Source organism: Lampetra fluviatilis, chromosome 55, assembly GCF_964198595.1.
Source record: "Lampetra fluviatilis chromosome 55, kcLamFluv1.1, whole genome shotgun sequence".
Lineage (NCBI taxonomy): Eukaryota > Metazoa > Chordata > Hyperoartia > Petromyzontiformes > Petromyzontidae > Lampetra > Lampetra fluviatilis.
The window spans coordinates 943,389-959,247 of NC_136329.1; the positions used below are offsets into that span (position 1 = coordinate 943,389).

Below are 15,859 nucleotides of genomic sequence, written 5' to 3' on the forward strand. Positions count from 1 at the left end.
AACCCCTATCACAACACGTATCACTACTGCTATCCCTAACCCAACCCATTCCACTACTCCTATCACTAACCCAACCCCTATCACTACCCCTATCACTACTCCAACCCCTATCACTTCCCCTATCACTGAACCAACCCCTATCACTACTCCAACCCCTATCACAACCCTTATCACTACTGCTATCACTAACCCAACCCCTATCAACAACCTCTATCACTACTACAACCCCTCTCACAACCCCTATCACTACCCCTATCACTACTCCAACTCGTATCACAATCACTACCCCTATCACTAACCCAACCCCTAACACTACTCCAACCCCTATCACAACCCCTATCCCTACCCCTATCACTGACCCAACTCCTATCACTACTCCAACCCCTATCACAACCCCTATCACTAACCCAACCACTATCACTACCCTCTATCCGTAACCCAATCCAATTCACTACCCCTATTACTAACCCAAACCCTGTCACTACCCCAACCCCTGTCACAACCCCTATCACTACTCCAACCGCCATCACAACCCCTATCACTACTCCAACCGCCATCACAACCCCTATCACTACCCCTATCACTAACCCAATCCCTATCAACAACCCCGATGACTGCTCCAACCCAGGGGCGGTTTCTTCATTAGGGCGATTGGGCGACGCACCACCAATCTCAGCCGTTACTGTGCCTCTGGATATAGTCCAATCAGCTTCATGTCACGTTCTGTGGAGTACCGCCTCTTTTTGGGCGATTTCACTCTGGCTGAGAATCGCCCCGTGTGGTTCCATAGACTTACATTCAAAGATGTTTTTTTTCGAACGGCGGGCGCTGCAATGCATTCTCTATGGCTTCCGGGAGGGCTCGCACTAACGTGCTTACGTCATCATACGTAAGCATGTTTCAGTCAACAATATTATTTAATAAAAGAAACTAAGTGGATTGTAATAATAGTGAGATAGAAACAAACAAGATGTATTGTAAGAGTCACTTTATTTTTCATTAATATTAAAGAAGTGAAGTTGCTTTTACATGCTTAAGCTGTTAATTTATCCATTGCATGGGTGGACCTTATCCTTGTCAATCATTCCAGACATTTGCCCCCCCTGAGAGATTTTGCAGGAGCCGCCACTGCTCCAACCCCTATCACTAACCCAACTCCTATCACTACCCCAACCCCTATCACTACTCCAACCCCTATCTCAACCCCAATCACTAAACCAACCACTATTACTACCCCTGTCACTACTCCAAACCCTTTCACTATCCCTATCACTAACCCATCACCAACCCCTATCACTAACCCAACCTCTATCACTACCCCAACCCCTATCACTACTCCAACCCCTATCTCAACCCCTATCACTACCCCAACCCCTATCACTACTCCAACCCCTATCTCAACCCCTATCACTAAACCAACCGCTATTACTACCCCTGTCACTACTCCAAACCCTTTCACTATCCCTATCACTAACCCATCACCTACCCCTATCACTGCCCAACCCGTAAAACTACCCCTCCTTAACCACTCCCTCCTGTCATCATAACTACACCACCACTAATAACAACCCCACTCTTTATTTAAACCAGTTTCATCTTACGTACATTATTATGATTGTCGTAAAGCATCTTGTGTGCAGGTGCTGCTATATAAAGATAACATATTAAGATTAGTGACCAACGGAGCATTACACATTCTACAGCATTGTGAGCTGTAGTTTGCTTTAATGACGTTGTACATATGTAATAAGGGACTCGATCCTGGTTCTGTCTCCGTCGTCCTTTATTCGGGTTCTTACACTTTTCCCGCACGGCCCTCGCTCAGAGCTCTCCCCTTGGCAGCTCCGTAGCTGCCCTCGCTCCCGTAGCCTCCACACCTCTGCAGCTCCGCTGCAGACCCCTTGTGCAGTCCTCCGGCTGCGCTCACTGCAGCTCCATCGCTGCTCTTACTGCAGCTCCACTGCTGCCCGTCGTTCCTCCGCGCTTGGTCACCGCTGGCCGACGGTGCCAAGTCTTACTCCCCCGTGTGTGTGGCGATCTCGCCACTCCTCGACCTCCGCCCTGCGTGGCCTCACTCTAACTCCGTCTCCCACACTCCTCCGTCTCTCCCTTAAGACCTCACCCCTCTCACCCACGTGACCTAACTCCTCCCCCCATGACGTCATATCCGCGAAGCCGTTTACGCCCGCATTACACATATATACAGTATAAAAATATGTATTTACTATATTAACCACGTGTCTATGTAATGTGCTGGTTCCATTTTTTAGCTTCAGGTAGACAAAGTTCACCCTACAGCATCATCGACACGAACGAGTGCAAGTCTTTCCAGTTCAACAACAGCGGCATCACCAGTCGGATGATCTGCACCCAGTCCGAACAATGCGGGGTAAGCGTTGCGATGCACGGGCAGTCCTCGACTTGCGAACGATCAAGTTTTATAAAACGTGTCATGGTTCAATAAAAAAGTGGAAGCATTGTTAAACTCATAAATAAGAAGAAACATTTTACATGGAAATGATAACGTTTTTATTTTCACTTACCTTGAGTCGAACGGTACACTTTTGTTGTGCATCACGATGGATGCTGGGATTCATTGCAGCTTGTGCAGGATCGCTCCGCTGAATAAAACAGTTCCGCGATTTTTTCATAAGTACGACCGAATGTTCGCAAGTCGGGTGGCTAAAATTAATCACTTTTTTGGCGATTCTTTCATAAGTGCGGGATGTTCATCATAAGTCTTTAGGGTGTAGTTTCAACCAGTGTTAGACCAGAGAATTCCAAAAGGCGAACATGTTCACACAAGTATGTGTGGTTAATGCAGACATGATTCCTTGCAAAAGGTTTCTGTTTGGTGTTTGAACATCTTAACACCTCTTGTTTTATTGCCAGAAAGGATAAACCCTATTTTTATACAATAGATCAACTAAGTTTCTAAGACAGTACAATAAACTGGTTAAACAGTTACCTATCAGACCGTTCTCAAAAAGGTCCATAGTGATGACATCTCGTCCACAATTATTAAAATAGCAAAGGGTGTTCTGCAAGTTTTCAGCTAGGTTCAATTCTGTTCCTTATACTTAAAACAATATTGGATTAAACGTAAATCACTCAGACTTAAATATCTTTGCTGATGACACTCTCATGCTGGTCTGGGACAATTCTACAAACGAAGTGAGACAATTTCTAACATCATTTCGACTTCATTCAATATCAAAATTGCTCCTAAATCTCCAAAAACCCGAAGATCGTGATCTTTTCTTCAAAGAATTTGCTTTCCTTCCCTTCACCTATTATGGATATCAGAAACAACATCTTTGAGCAAACGGAGTGCTTCAAAATGCTTGTATTTACTGATTGATTCTAAATTAAACACAACAACACTTACTTGCGTGCAATTTATACTTATTCACTTGCTTCAAGTACACTAAAACCATGTTTTTGGTTGAGATATGCGGATGATACTTTGGTTGTCTGGCCACATAGTAAAGATACACTTAATTAATTTCTAAATCATCTAAATTCGCAAACCCAGCCATCCAGTTCACCATGGAAATGGAGGTGAATAAAACACTTCTATTCCTGGATATTTTGCTTGGATGCGACCTAAATGGTAAAAAAACCTCACAGCTTTTACCAAAAGGAAATGCACACTGATGCCTATCTAAATGCAGATTCGCATCATCACCCCGCACAGAAATCCTCTCTCATTAAGGCGCTCATACATCGGGCTAAAACAGTGTCAGATGGTGAAAGTCTGAGGAGAGAAATCAAACATGTTAAAGAAGCACTACGATTAAATGGCTACAATCAAGCATTGAATGCCAAATCAAGATCGAATAGCAATACTGCTGAAAGCGATCAGGTTATTACAACAATTAAAATACAATATATTGCGAGAGTAACTGACAAATTGTCTAGAGTTTTGAAAAAACTAAAAATCAGAGTAAGATTTGGCACGGTACACAAAATAAAAAAACTAGTATCTTGTGCTAAAGATGAATTTCCTAGGTTATCAACGGAAGGTGTGTATCGGATTAATTGCTTATGTGGCAGATGCTATATTGGACAGAAGGGACATAGCATTAGCGTAAGACTAAAAGAACACCAAAGAAATATTAAATACAGTACTCTCAAACACAACTATTGACAGTTGCAAAGCATGCTTGCCAACAAGGACTCGCAATTGATTTTGATAACGTTGAAGTATTGTATAAAACTAATTATTACTACCCGAGACGAATTCGAGAATCCATTGAAAATGAAGGAATACAAATATTTGTAACCTCTCTCATAGCTACAGGCTTAGTGCGGCCTGGGAGCGTATTATTAAGTAATGCATCTTACAACTACATTCCTTATAGAGGAAAGACATGCTAATGAACTGATTACTAATCTATTATATAATTACAATAACACCCCCTCTGCCTTTGATATCTGCACCTGATGGGGTCACAGTGATGACGTCATCTTACTCTATTCAAGACCGGAAGCAGGTGGATTGCTTCACTATCATGGCAAATCTCCCGATAATGATGAATGCAATTACCAGCGAAACGTCGTATTCAAATTGTAAATGTTGTGGATTTACTCTCCAACACACCGGTGGGCTGAAGCAGTAACTAATTGGCACGTTTTGTTTTAGTGACAAACCTTACTGGCTTTGTCGGGTGGTGGAGAGTTCCAACACATTTATACTTACCTGATCTAACCCCAAAACCTTTATTATGCATATTGGTCGCGAAAGCCTACGTGTTAAACTGAGTATCCATCATCAGTCTTCTAAAACGAAATATCCCTCATATCTCAGTACATCTCAGTCTCGACAATATTTATAATTTCACTATAATATCCAACCTTGTCTCTAATCACACATCTCTATCTACATCTCATTTCTGTTGTCTCGGTCTTTCTTTCATCTCACTGCATCTCCGTTGTTGGTAATATATTATTAAACAAAACATATAAACCGAGGTTTTCTATGTCTGCAGCCTGTTGTACTTCGTATCTTCGTCATTCTATTCTGAATTGTATTTTATATTGATCAAATAGTATACTTTACTTATAATTTCATGACATGCTTATATTCCTGCACAGTATAATATTTGTGTCAATTGTTGTTCGCATTGACTGATGAATGCATACTGATATGTCTTCCCACTCTCATTGGTCTAAATGTTCAGTAATTTATGTTTTTTTACATATTTCATCTGAACATCCAGCTACAACGTTTAACTCCAGGCATCTAACGATACAAGGAACAGATGTGTTCCTGACAAGTCCGTTCGTCGGAATTCAAGATATCAAGCGCTATATTCCCATAGACTTCCATTATATAATTGGAGATGCTTATCTGCGGAAAAAAAATTGGCCCTAGGCCCAAATAATTTAACAAAAACACACTTCAAAATGCAAAAAAAATTGTTAAAGCATATATTTAATGGAACATCGAGAATTTTAGGACAAAATACTCATAATACTCAACAAGTCGTGGAAAATCAGTACAGAAAGAAATGCATGCTTAGACATACTCCTTACGTGCCTTGCTCACTCCCCCCCCCCAAACCCCCACAATGTAGAATTTAACTTTTCAAAATTCCGTAATTGCGAATTTAACAGAACGTATATGGAATGTATTCCCTGACATATGTTAAGTGATCGCGAAATTGCACATATAGGACGAGGGACGACTCTGTGTATATATGTTAATGTTAACCCCTGCTTCTGTGTTTTAGGATATGTCACCCCAAATCCTGATGTGTCAAGGTGTGGATGGCCTGTGGTACGTGGCTGGAATTGGCAATCGTCTGGCGCGGTGTGAGCCCAACGGAATAGATCTACGCGCCTTCGCAAGGGTTCGGAAATTCGTAGCCTTCATTAAAGAAACCTCTGGCCTAGAAGCCTATCATCAAGTATAACTACACAGAGCAAACCACATCATGGGGTACGGAAGAGAATGTGGGGCAATTCATCAACGAATTTACCTTAAATTGGTCACCTAAATTTGAAGTTAATCAAGTCAGTAATTGCCGATTGAACATAACACTTAAAATGAATGGTATATTGATCAAAATCTAAATTAAATATTTTACAATCTTTAAAAAAAAATGTATATTGCATACTGCTCGGTTACATGTGGTGTGGACCAATTTTTTCCAGTGGCCATAAAATTAAAAAGTACAAACCATTAATTCAGATAATTTTATTTTAAATCGGTAACATTTTAAAAAAGTAACTGAGGTAATAATCTGTTGCTCGCGCCAATGTGACGTCATTTGGCGAGCCGTGTGTCACGTGTGCGATAAGTGGAAGTGCAGGGACACAGCGATAGCCCTCGGTTGCGGTGGTTTGTCTTTATTCTGTAGACGGGCCACATGCAGCGCTTGCCACGGGGGTAAGGTAGTGCATTCCCGATTTCACACACATCTTGAATCAGCGTCACATCAGTCACGAAAGGGTGTTGTTTATGATTACCTTCAAGATATGGGGAAAACTCCCACCATCTGATGAAAACAATTCACGTTTCGCACACTCGCTATTTTAATCCCCACCCTTGGTTATACTTTTGGCTGCTGGAGTTCAATGTGGAGCCCCAAGTCCCACTGCTACCCTCAAACCAGACCCAATCGCTTGTGAACTCACCAGGTGGGCATCACCTGCCACCTCCACAGTCCACCAGGTGGCGCCCCACACCACCACCACCACATCCCACTCCATGCCGGACACCGCGACAACTCAACAACACCCACAGTGCACAACATCCACCATTGCAGTCCACTGATGCTTCACCCACAGCGAAAAGGTTCTCTTCCACAATTTAGGTGTTGTTTGGTGGCACCTTCTCCTTGCCGCAGGGTAGCGCCGAGGGCGTCCCTCTGCTCCATGCACTTGGTCCCAACCCACTCCTCTTCTGCCCTTGACCTGACCTTGCCCATACTCCCGCCTTGACTCTGCTCCTGACGTCCACTCTAACCCACACAGGAAGTCCATACAACTGAAAAGGACCCCCCCCCCCCCTCCCAGTTAGCCGAAACAGACTCTTGGGGCAAGTGCTATTAACGAGCACTTATGAAGGCCGACACTGCACACGAAGGGATGTGTGGCCAACACCGCCTTTGTCTCCCCAGTGGTGACGTTTACACATCTCACCAGGTACTCACTTGAGGCCGAGTCGACCTAGGGGAGGCCCAGGACCGGTTCAGATTATTCATCATTGCAGTTGGCTATGAGCAAGAATAGAACTCGGGTTATCGGGTTCGTAGCGCAGTGCGCTAAACCGCAACACTACAGCTCTCTTCAGGTGTACAACGTATTCACGGGCTCTACCACACTACATCGTGCAGTGTAGGATTTTACTCGGCGTAAATCTTGGCAGTCCTCAGTGGGCTGTTGAGTAGTCTCTGCTCGCCTTCAGTCCCCACTTCTGCTGTAACGACTGATGCTGCTGATGGAGCTCGTCTGCACTGCCGGTAGTGGCCGGTTGTCACCGGGTGCCATTCCTTTTCTGGGCTCTGAGCTCTCCTTTCCACCCCTAGCCAATGGGAGCGCATTTCCAGTGTAAGCCATCACGCCTGGCTGCCTACCGACTTGCTTTAGATTCGTCCTCTGCACACGGCTCCAGACAATCGGCTGCTTGATTTGAAAAGCATGCAAAAGTCATCGACCAATGGTAAACGTGCAATTAACCGCCTGCTTGTGAGACGAGTCTCTCCACGCGTGCAAGGTCCACCAATCGCGAGCAAGGTGCTCAGGCTGCTGCTCCATGAGTCATTGTCACCTGCTGTACTCGTGCGAGTTTCGCCGATCACAGCTCACCCACACCTCATACTACGCACGCATTTCTAATTAAGGGGGTTTTGTTTTACTTTACCACAAGACAATCACTGTTCGTGTATCGCAGCCATCTCACATCTCAGTGTCATCGTGGTCTATATTCCGCCCCCACTCTGAGCAGTTACCTCACCACGCAGCAGTGGTCAACTACATAAATTGCATTAGATCGGGTGGGATTTACATAATAGGCAGGATATCGTTAAAGGGTTATGAATATACGTTTATTTGAGATGTTTTAAGATATAATTGTTACATTGTCAATGAGCAATAGTTCAATACATCCGACAAAGTGAACAGACACAGTCTGATAGAGCCGTAATACTACGTGATCACATTCACCAACTACGGTAAATCATCGCCTCACGTTACAGATGCGTTCATAAAAGCGATGAATGACTGTAAGCATTCACATTACACGTCCCACGTGATGCGCTACGCAATTAAGGCTGTCTGCGTTAATAGAGATGATTGACATGAAGATTGAGATTTCAGTGTGCGGTTACGTACACGTGTAACCCGTGCGTGCATCCGTGCGTGTGCCCACGTGTTCAATGCAGCTATAACCAGCAGTACATTGCGAGTCTCGAGTACTGTAAATTACCAATTTGTTGCTATAACACATTCCCATTGTTTTGCTTGAAGATAGAGCACTAAAGGGTTGTAGGTCTATTTCTCAACATGAAAGTTTAAAATGATTTTTTTGGTATAATGTGTAAGTCCCACGTATTGTTTTGTTACACGTAGATCCATAGTTTACATCATTCGCTAAATAAGGAGCCCCTCATATTGGATGAAAATGTAAAAAAAACATGTTTAATTGCAACGTAGGGCCATTGAATGCATTTGAAATGGATTTATTTCAAGTTGTTTGAAACAACAATTACCATATTAAAAAGCAGCAGAGGCAAACGACAAAGGTAATGGCAATGCTCCACGCTGTGGCAGTAGGTTGTGTCACGGCAGATACGGAAGCGGAGCGGGAGATGAGCAGCGCACCAGGTTTGTGGTGAAATCGCTGCCTGATGAAGTCCAACGCAGTCCGAGTGAAGCATCGCCAGCCGGTGTCGAGTCCGCACGAGAAAACGCTCAAGCGTGGAGCTTTAGATCGGCCAGAACTTGAACACTACATTGGCACGCGTACATTATATCTTTGTCAACGTGATCATCTCGCAGGGTGGTGGAGGGTTCTTGACAATAATTTTGACCAAAAAAACTGCAATGTGGTCTAACTAAAAAGGAAATATTGTACGAATGCATCATACAAACGCATGATTTCTGAACCTGGTAATATTTAAGCTTTTAAATATTAATTTACTCTGTGATTCTGATATTTGATTATAATATGTGGATATGATGGTGTTAATTGCTAAATGCAAATGCTATTCTTGTATGATTATATTGGGAATAAAGGATGTTCAAAACGTTTCAGCAAGCAGCCCCTTTAATGATTTATATTCACGTATTGAAAGCTACTACCATACATATATTTAATAATTCTGCAATTTTATTCCACGACAATTTTTGCGATACAGGAAAACCTTGCCCTTAACCGCTTTATCGTGTTTCGGCTCTATACGGGGTTGATGTTTCGGCTGTACGCAGTTTGACGCTGCTGAGCTTCTCATCTCTGATTTGACAACGTCGTGCCGCGAGAGTGCTGCATCCGTTGTAAAGTTGAATGTTTCGGCTGTGAGAACGATTTATTTACCATGTATGTGTTTTTGTGAGATAATGTAACACTTAACACGCACAAGGACACAACGCAAACGGTTATACATTACAGCATGCAACTAGCTGTCCACTCGTTGAGGACGTGATTCAGACGGACGCCTGGATGGCAAATCGTCAACACTCACGTACTATGGCACAATGCAAACGTTCAGACATTGCTGCTTGCATCTAACTGTTCAGTCGGCGAGGATGTCAGTCAGATGGACACTTGGATGGCTGATCATGAACGTTCAAGTGACAGTGTAAGGGGCGAGCGATGGGCGAGTGCCGTGGTGTGGGCAGAGTAATGGAGATGGAGGTTTGTATTGAGGTGAACAAAAAAATTAAGAGTGTACACACACACATTGAATTGAGAGTGGCGTAGCATCCTTAAGTACAATAACAAGGAAGAAATCTGGCAGAATTAGTTAAACAAATAGGGAGGCGGTGATTATTTCGTATCCAGGAACGCAACCCAATTTTACCCATGAGGTTTGAACGCGGTTTTACCCAACACGGCATTTTCCACAAATGTCTGGTGAGGTCTGCCTGGACATCTAATATTGTATTATCTTCTGCATTACTCTACTTGCAATGAGACTAAAATCTCTTTAAAGTTCGTCAATGCAGTTCGCTATACATAGGCTTTATGCAAGTCTTAATTATTATAAATGCTTATGTATGATTCTGATAACACAGTATAATTATTATCATTATTTCGATGTCCAATCACCCTTATTTTAGAAATAGTTTGGCAGGAAATGAAATGTTTCAGAAAAAGTAAGCAGGCACGGATACTTTGCATATCACGATATATATTTATGACCATACAATACATCGTGGTACAGCCGTATCATGACCGTCCCAGCAGTAAGTGGCATCTTATATAAACTTAATTGGTATTTTACAAGGTAAGGCCCACTGAGCTATTAAGCTCTTTTTCAGAAGCGACCTGGTTACAGATGAGAGTTCAACCAAGTGGCTTATCATGTGGAAATGTATAGCAGCCAAATACTCCTAACACATGTTTCTAAATGTGGAGGGACAAACCAGAGGACCCGGAGAAAAATCTACGTGACCACGGGGACAGAGACATACCAACTCCAAATATACAGGCATCAGGGTCGGGATCGAAACCAGGACCTCTTGTATACCAGGTGATGTTAACATCTCTCCACCGTGGAGACTTGATCCTAGTCACCCCTTTAGCAATCGGTGCTAACCGGCATGATTAAGTACGGTCAGACAACCTCCGTGACTGACGCTGTGGAGGAAGTCCTAAATCCCGTAAATTGACAAACGATTGTGAATGATAATTATAATTATCAATAATTAATACAATTTGCTAAATATACATGTTATGGAGAGAAAACCACACACAGGCTTTAAGTAACTCCCAGAGTGCGAGTTGAATCATTGGTTTTAAAATCCGAGCTAAACGTGAGCGCAGCCTTTATCACCACAAATACACGAGGTCACACCCACGTGTGTTGAATCGTCACAGTGGTCACGGCTCCGAGGCTCGCCAGGGCTCAGTATTTCGAAGGAAGCCCCTCAGGCCGGTACACGTTGGGGTCACCCCCGTTGCGTCCATGCCGGTTGGCTTCCTGATCGGCAGCCGAGTCCTTCCCGGGTCGCAGAAACTCCCGGGCGTCGCTGGACACAGAGGTGCAACAATGGTGGTGATGCAGTGACTCAGATCAAACAGGTTGTTAGCGAGTACCTATTAAGGGCGGGATGATACACGAAGGGGTGGGCTGGCCAGCACCACGCAAGCCCGGCCGCCTTTGTCTCCCCAGTGGCGACATTTACACATTGCAGGTGGAGGCCCGGGGCCGATTTAGATCATCGTCACTGGTGTTGTCCGTGAACACTTTTCAGGAAAGCATAAAATGAGGAATTACTCTCCTGGTTTCTCCTACCCCACTAGACAGCTAATTTTTGAGTTATAAAGAAAACTAATTTCTATAGAACTGCTTTTTGTGTTAAGTTTATTGTCCTTCCCCCGCACCTCCGATTAGCAAGGTTGGCTAAGTACGGATGAAAAAAATGCAACATACATATATACAGATAGTTAGACTAATCCTATCGCAGGACCCTCCTCGTAATGAAGACTCTCACTCGGGATGCCGTGAGGCTCCATGGTGGTCGCATTACTCACCTAATCACGGCCGCAGCAAAACGCCCACCCGGCCCTCTTTGGGCTGCTTCGTAGTTCCCACGAGCGTGGAAGTATTTGTCCGCTCCTATGTAGTTGGCCTCCCTCATGTCCTGGTAGGCTCTCACCATATCTCTGGTACCTGTAGGAGGTAAAAGCACAGAGGAAAAAACAAAGCCAGTTGCTGGAGAATGGCCGATGGGGACTATGGGCTTCGCTACATCATTGATGCAAATGCAACAATCAGATCGTAACTCACACGACGACGCTTGGATATATAGAATTATGCACATTGGTGACCGTGGGAAACAATCTCCATGTAGTACTGGCTCTGTATTGATTCAGCAAAGTTATGTGTGTGTGTATGTGTGTGTGTGCCGGGTAAGGTCCTGGCAAGGATTATTCAACATCGCCTTGCTAGGCACGCTGAGGAGAGGCTTGCGGAGCCCCAATGCGGTTTCAGGAAAGGGCGGTCCTGCACAGATGCCATATTTTCTGTCCGTCTGCTACAGCAGAGGTGTAGGGAATTCCAAAAAGACCTACATCTCTGCTTTATTGACCTGGTCAAGGCCTATGATACCATCAGTAGGACTGGGCTCTGGGTTGTTCTTCGTGCTTTCGGAGTCCCTGACCCTCTGCTCACGATCATTAAGGACCTTCATGATGGTGAGCGGGCCCGGGTAAAACTACGTGGCCGGGAGTCGGAGCCTTTCCCTGTACACATTGGGGTGCGACAGGGATGTCCTCTGGCTCCCACATTATTTAACATCTATTTCGACTGCGTAGTTCGTGAAGCCTTCAATAGCTGTACCGGGGGAATTTCCATTTGGTACAGATATAATGGGAGGCTGATCGACGCCCGGGTGCGATCAAGGGATGGCTCCCTATTGGTCAACCACGTTATGTATGCCGATGATTTGGTAATAGCTGCTCATTCAGAAGAGGAGTTGGAGACGCTGCTGCTGAGACTGGAGCGTGCCACTAAGAGGTGGGGCCTTACCATCAGCCCCACCAAAACTAAGCACCTGCCTGGGTATTTTGTACCATCGGACACTCCACCCCCACAACTCCCAATTGGTGATGGGGCAGTTGTGGAGAGAGTGGAGAGTTTCCCATACCTGGGCAGTGTGCTTATGACCGGCTCCAGTTTATCAGCAGAGGTCTCACTCCGAATCAGTCGAGCGGCAATATCTTTTCATCGGTTGCGTAACGTTGTGTGGAAGCTACCTGGTCTGTCGCTCCGCACGAAGCTTCAGGTCTTCTCGGCCACGGTCATTCCCTCCCTTTTCTACGCTTGCGAAACGTGGACCCCCCTAGTGGAGCATCTTCGCCGGTTGGAAACATTTAGGCTGGCCTGCCTACGATCCATCCTGGGTTTAACCAGGCTGGATTGTGTGAGGAGCTCACAAGTCCTTGAAAGATCTGGGCAAAGTCCCATCAGTGAGCTCCTCCGGCAGGCAAGGCTGCGTTGGCTGGGTCATGTAGCCCGCATGCCCAGCCACCTCATGCCTAAACAGCTTTTGTTCGGCCGGATCGAGGGGGCTAAACGGGCGCGGCACGGGCTAGAGAAGAGATGGAGTGATGTGGTACAGGAGGACGTGGAGCTGAGTGGACTTGCCGATGACTGGTACCAGCGGTGTCAAGATCGGCCTCAGTGGAGGAGGCTCGTGAAGGACGCTACTGGGCAGTTGGAGGCAGTCGCCCTCCAACAACAACGGAGGGCGGAGGAGCGACGCTCACAACAACGAGCGGAGCGCCGGGTGGCTAAAGCACAGCAAGTTGGTACAGTAGGGGGCACAGGTGGTGCATCAGCCAGTCATCTCGGTCATCTCGGTCAGTCGACCCGTGGCACCTGGGTCTGCCCCGTGACCTCCTGCCAGCGGGCGTTCGACACTTCACGTGGCCTCAAGGTGCACATGGCCTGGCACAAGCGTCGTGGTGACGTCACCGCCACTTAGTGGCGAATGGCGGTTGTTGTTGTGTGTATGTTGGGAGCGGTAGTGTAGATGGTAGCGAGCTGCTCTAAGAACTCGGCGACCCGAAATAAATTTCTGCTCACGGCCAACACTGGTGACGATTATTTGATCAGGCGTTGGGCCTCCCTAAGGTCGACTCCGCTGCGAATGAAAACCTGGTGCGATGCGTAAACATCGCCACTAGGGAGACAAAGACCGTCGGGCGTAGTGCTGGCCACCCACACACTCGTGTACCGTGCTTAGGTGCACTTTCCCCTCCAATCGTGGAACTGTGCCTACCCACCCGTCTGAGGGTTAAAGCCGGTGGGTAAATGTGGCTAATTTCTTATCGCTTAGCAGTGGGCTGGCGGTGGTGATGATCGTTGATGAACAGCTCTGGACCGAACGACAGCAACTGCAGCACGAGTAGACTTAGGATAATGGGTTACATTAGCGCCCAGCCGTGATTAACAATTGGTCTGTGTGCATGTACCGATCTGTACGCCCCAGGTATCTGTGTGGTGATTCTATCGGTCTCCCTTTGGATCTGTAGTTCAATGTTAGTCTATGGGTCTATATATGGTCAGTCTATGAGTCTACGTGTGGCGAGTCTTTGCTTCGGTGTGTGGTGACTCTATGGGTCTCTATGTAGTGAGTCTATGGGTCTTTCTGTGCCCAGGCATGCGCCTCATACCTCCCACAGCCTGTGAGAAAAAGTTCCCATTGGCAGTGACGATGGTCAGAGTGAGGAAGAGGAGCAGCACGGAGAGGATGGAGACCTTCAGCATGGTTGGTGCGATACACGATCTGCGGGCAGGGAGGGTGGAGACACACGAGGAGCAAAACATTGCGCATCGCATTGACACCCCGCTGACAACTGCAACGGTGGAGTAAAGGCCGACATCGTCGGTTCCATGCTCACCTTGCACGATGATGAAAGCAGAAAGTGAATCGCAGGAGCAGAACCAGCCCTGATGGCCAAACGATGGTCACAGTGAGCTTTATAGCTTTGCCCTCACCCAGTGGTGTTGGACTTTGGCAATGATCCCGCGTTGACCCTGCACCTTTCCGTAATGTCGATCAGAAAACATTTTGATTGTTCGTAGTTCCCAGCAGTGCTCTTTATTTACCGAGTTCAATATTAACTCTGGGACTGTGTGGTGAGTCTGTGGGTTTCTGTGTGAGTCTATGGGTCTACTCTGCAGACACGGGTGCCGCTCCTGCTGGCAGTCAAAAACAATCACTCAGTGCAGATTGACAATATAATTGTCACAGAATGCTTCCATAAGAATAGTTTTTTATGGCAATAAAACAGGTGCTAAGATGTCGATACACCAAAGAGATAACTTTTGCAAGGCATGAAATCTGCATTAACCAAACGTACATGTCGCAAAACATGCAAACAAACACGCCCTGATAATAGAGGGCATTGTCTTTGAAACTGATTGGCTTACATCAGAGACAGCCTTCTTTATGGCCTTGTCTCGCCAGTGTCAGACAGAGAACGTCAAAAGGCGAACAGTACAAAAGCAATTCAAGTATCAGAGCATTTATAGCTCGGGTTGAGCAGCTATACAGTTTGCCAAAAGTACGTGTGGTTACTGGAGTTTTAATGCTTTGCAAAAGTTATTTATTTGGTGTTTTAACATCTTATCACCTCCTGTTTTATTGCCAAAATGAGGAAAACCTATTCTTATTTTTAATTCTTTTGATACTGCCTAAAAAACGTCTCTTATATAGAATGCTTCCAAAAGTCCATCGCCCGTCCACGTCGTAGAACCTGGGGAATAGATGGTGCGGAGTTCTGGCACAAGTCCTGCAATGGCAGAACAGGCAGAAGTGGATACGTGTCATCCTCAAGGGTTGTAGCAATCGGGCAGCAGTGGCGTCTCTAACATCTTAGGCAGAAGAAGCTGCGCTCTGGGTCAATGGCAAACATGTTCTTTTTACGACACTCTGCGCCTCCCCGACCCAATGGGGCAGAGTAATCTCGGTAACCCAAACGTGTAATTTAAAAATAAAACTTTACAGCACCAGGGTGTCAGGACCTAATTTAAACCGTATCCATTACATACAACGAGCAGGCAATGTGCGGATGACTGGAATAGCTGAAAGCCCCACTGGTGAAGGTTATGACACGGTGGAGTTGCCAGCAAGGACACCAACACATTTCAAGCCAGAGCTGCGAGCAACATTCCGGATT

At 45.6% G+C, this 15,859-nt stretch overlaps 1 protein-coding gene across 1 annotated transcript; it reads right to left on the reverse strand.

Annotated features, from left to right (window-relative positions):
- Positions 1-11,075: 11,075 nt before the first annotated feature.
- Positions 11,076-14,444, reverse strand: LOC144949815 (serum amyloid A protein-like). Its single transcript, XM_078879757.1, has 3 exons — positions 14,351-14,444; positions 11,705-11,843; positions 11,076-11,199 (listed from the first exon to the last, which is right to left on the reverse strand). The coding sequence occupies exons 1-3, from the start codon at positions 14,442-14,444 to the stop codon at positions 11,076-11,078; spliced, it is 357 nt and encodes a 118-aa protein (XP_078735883.1).
- Between the last annotated feature and the right edge of the window lie 1,415 nt (positions 14,445-15,859).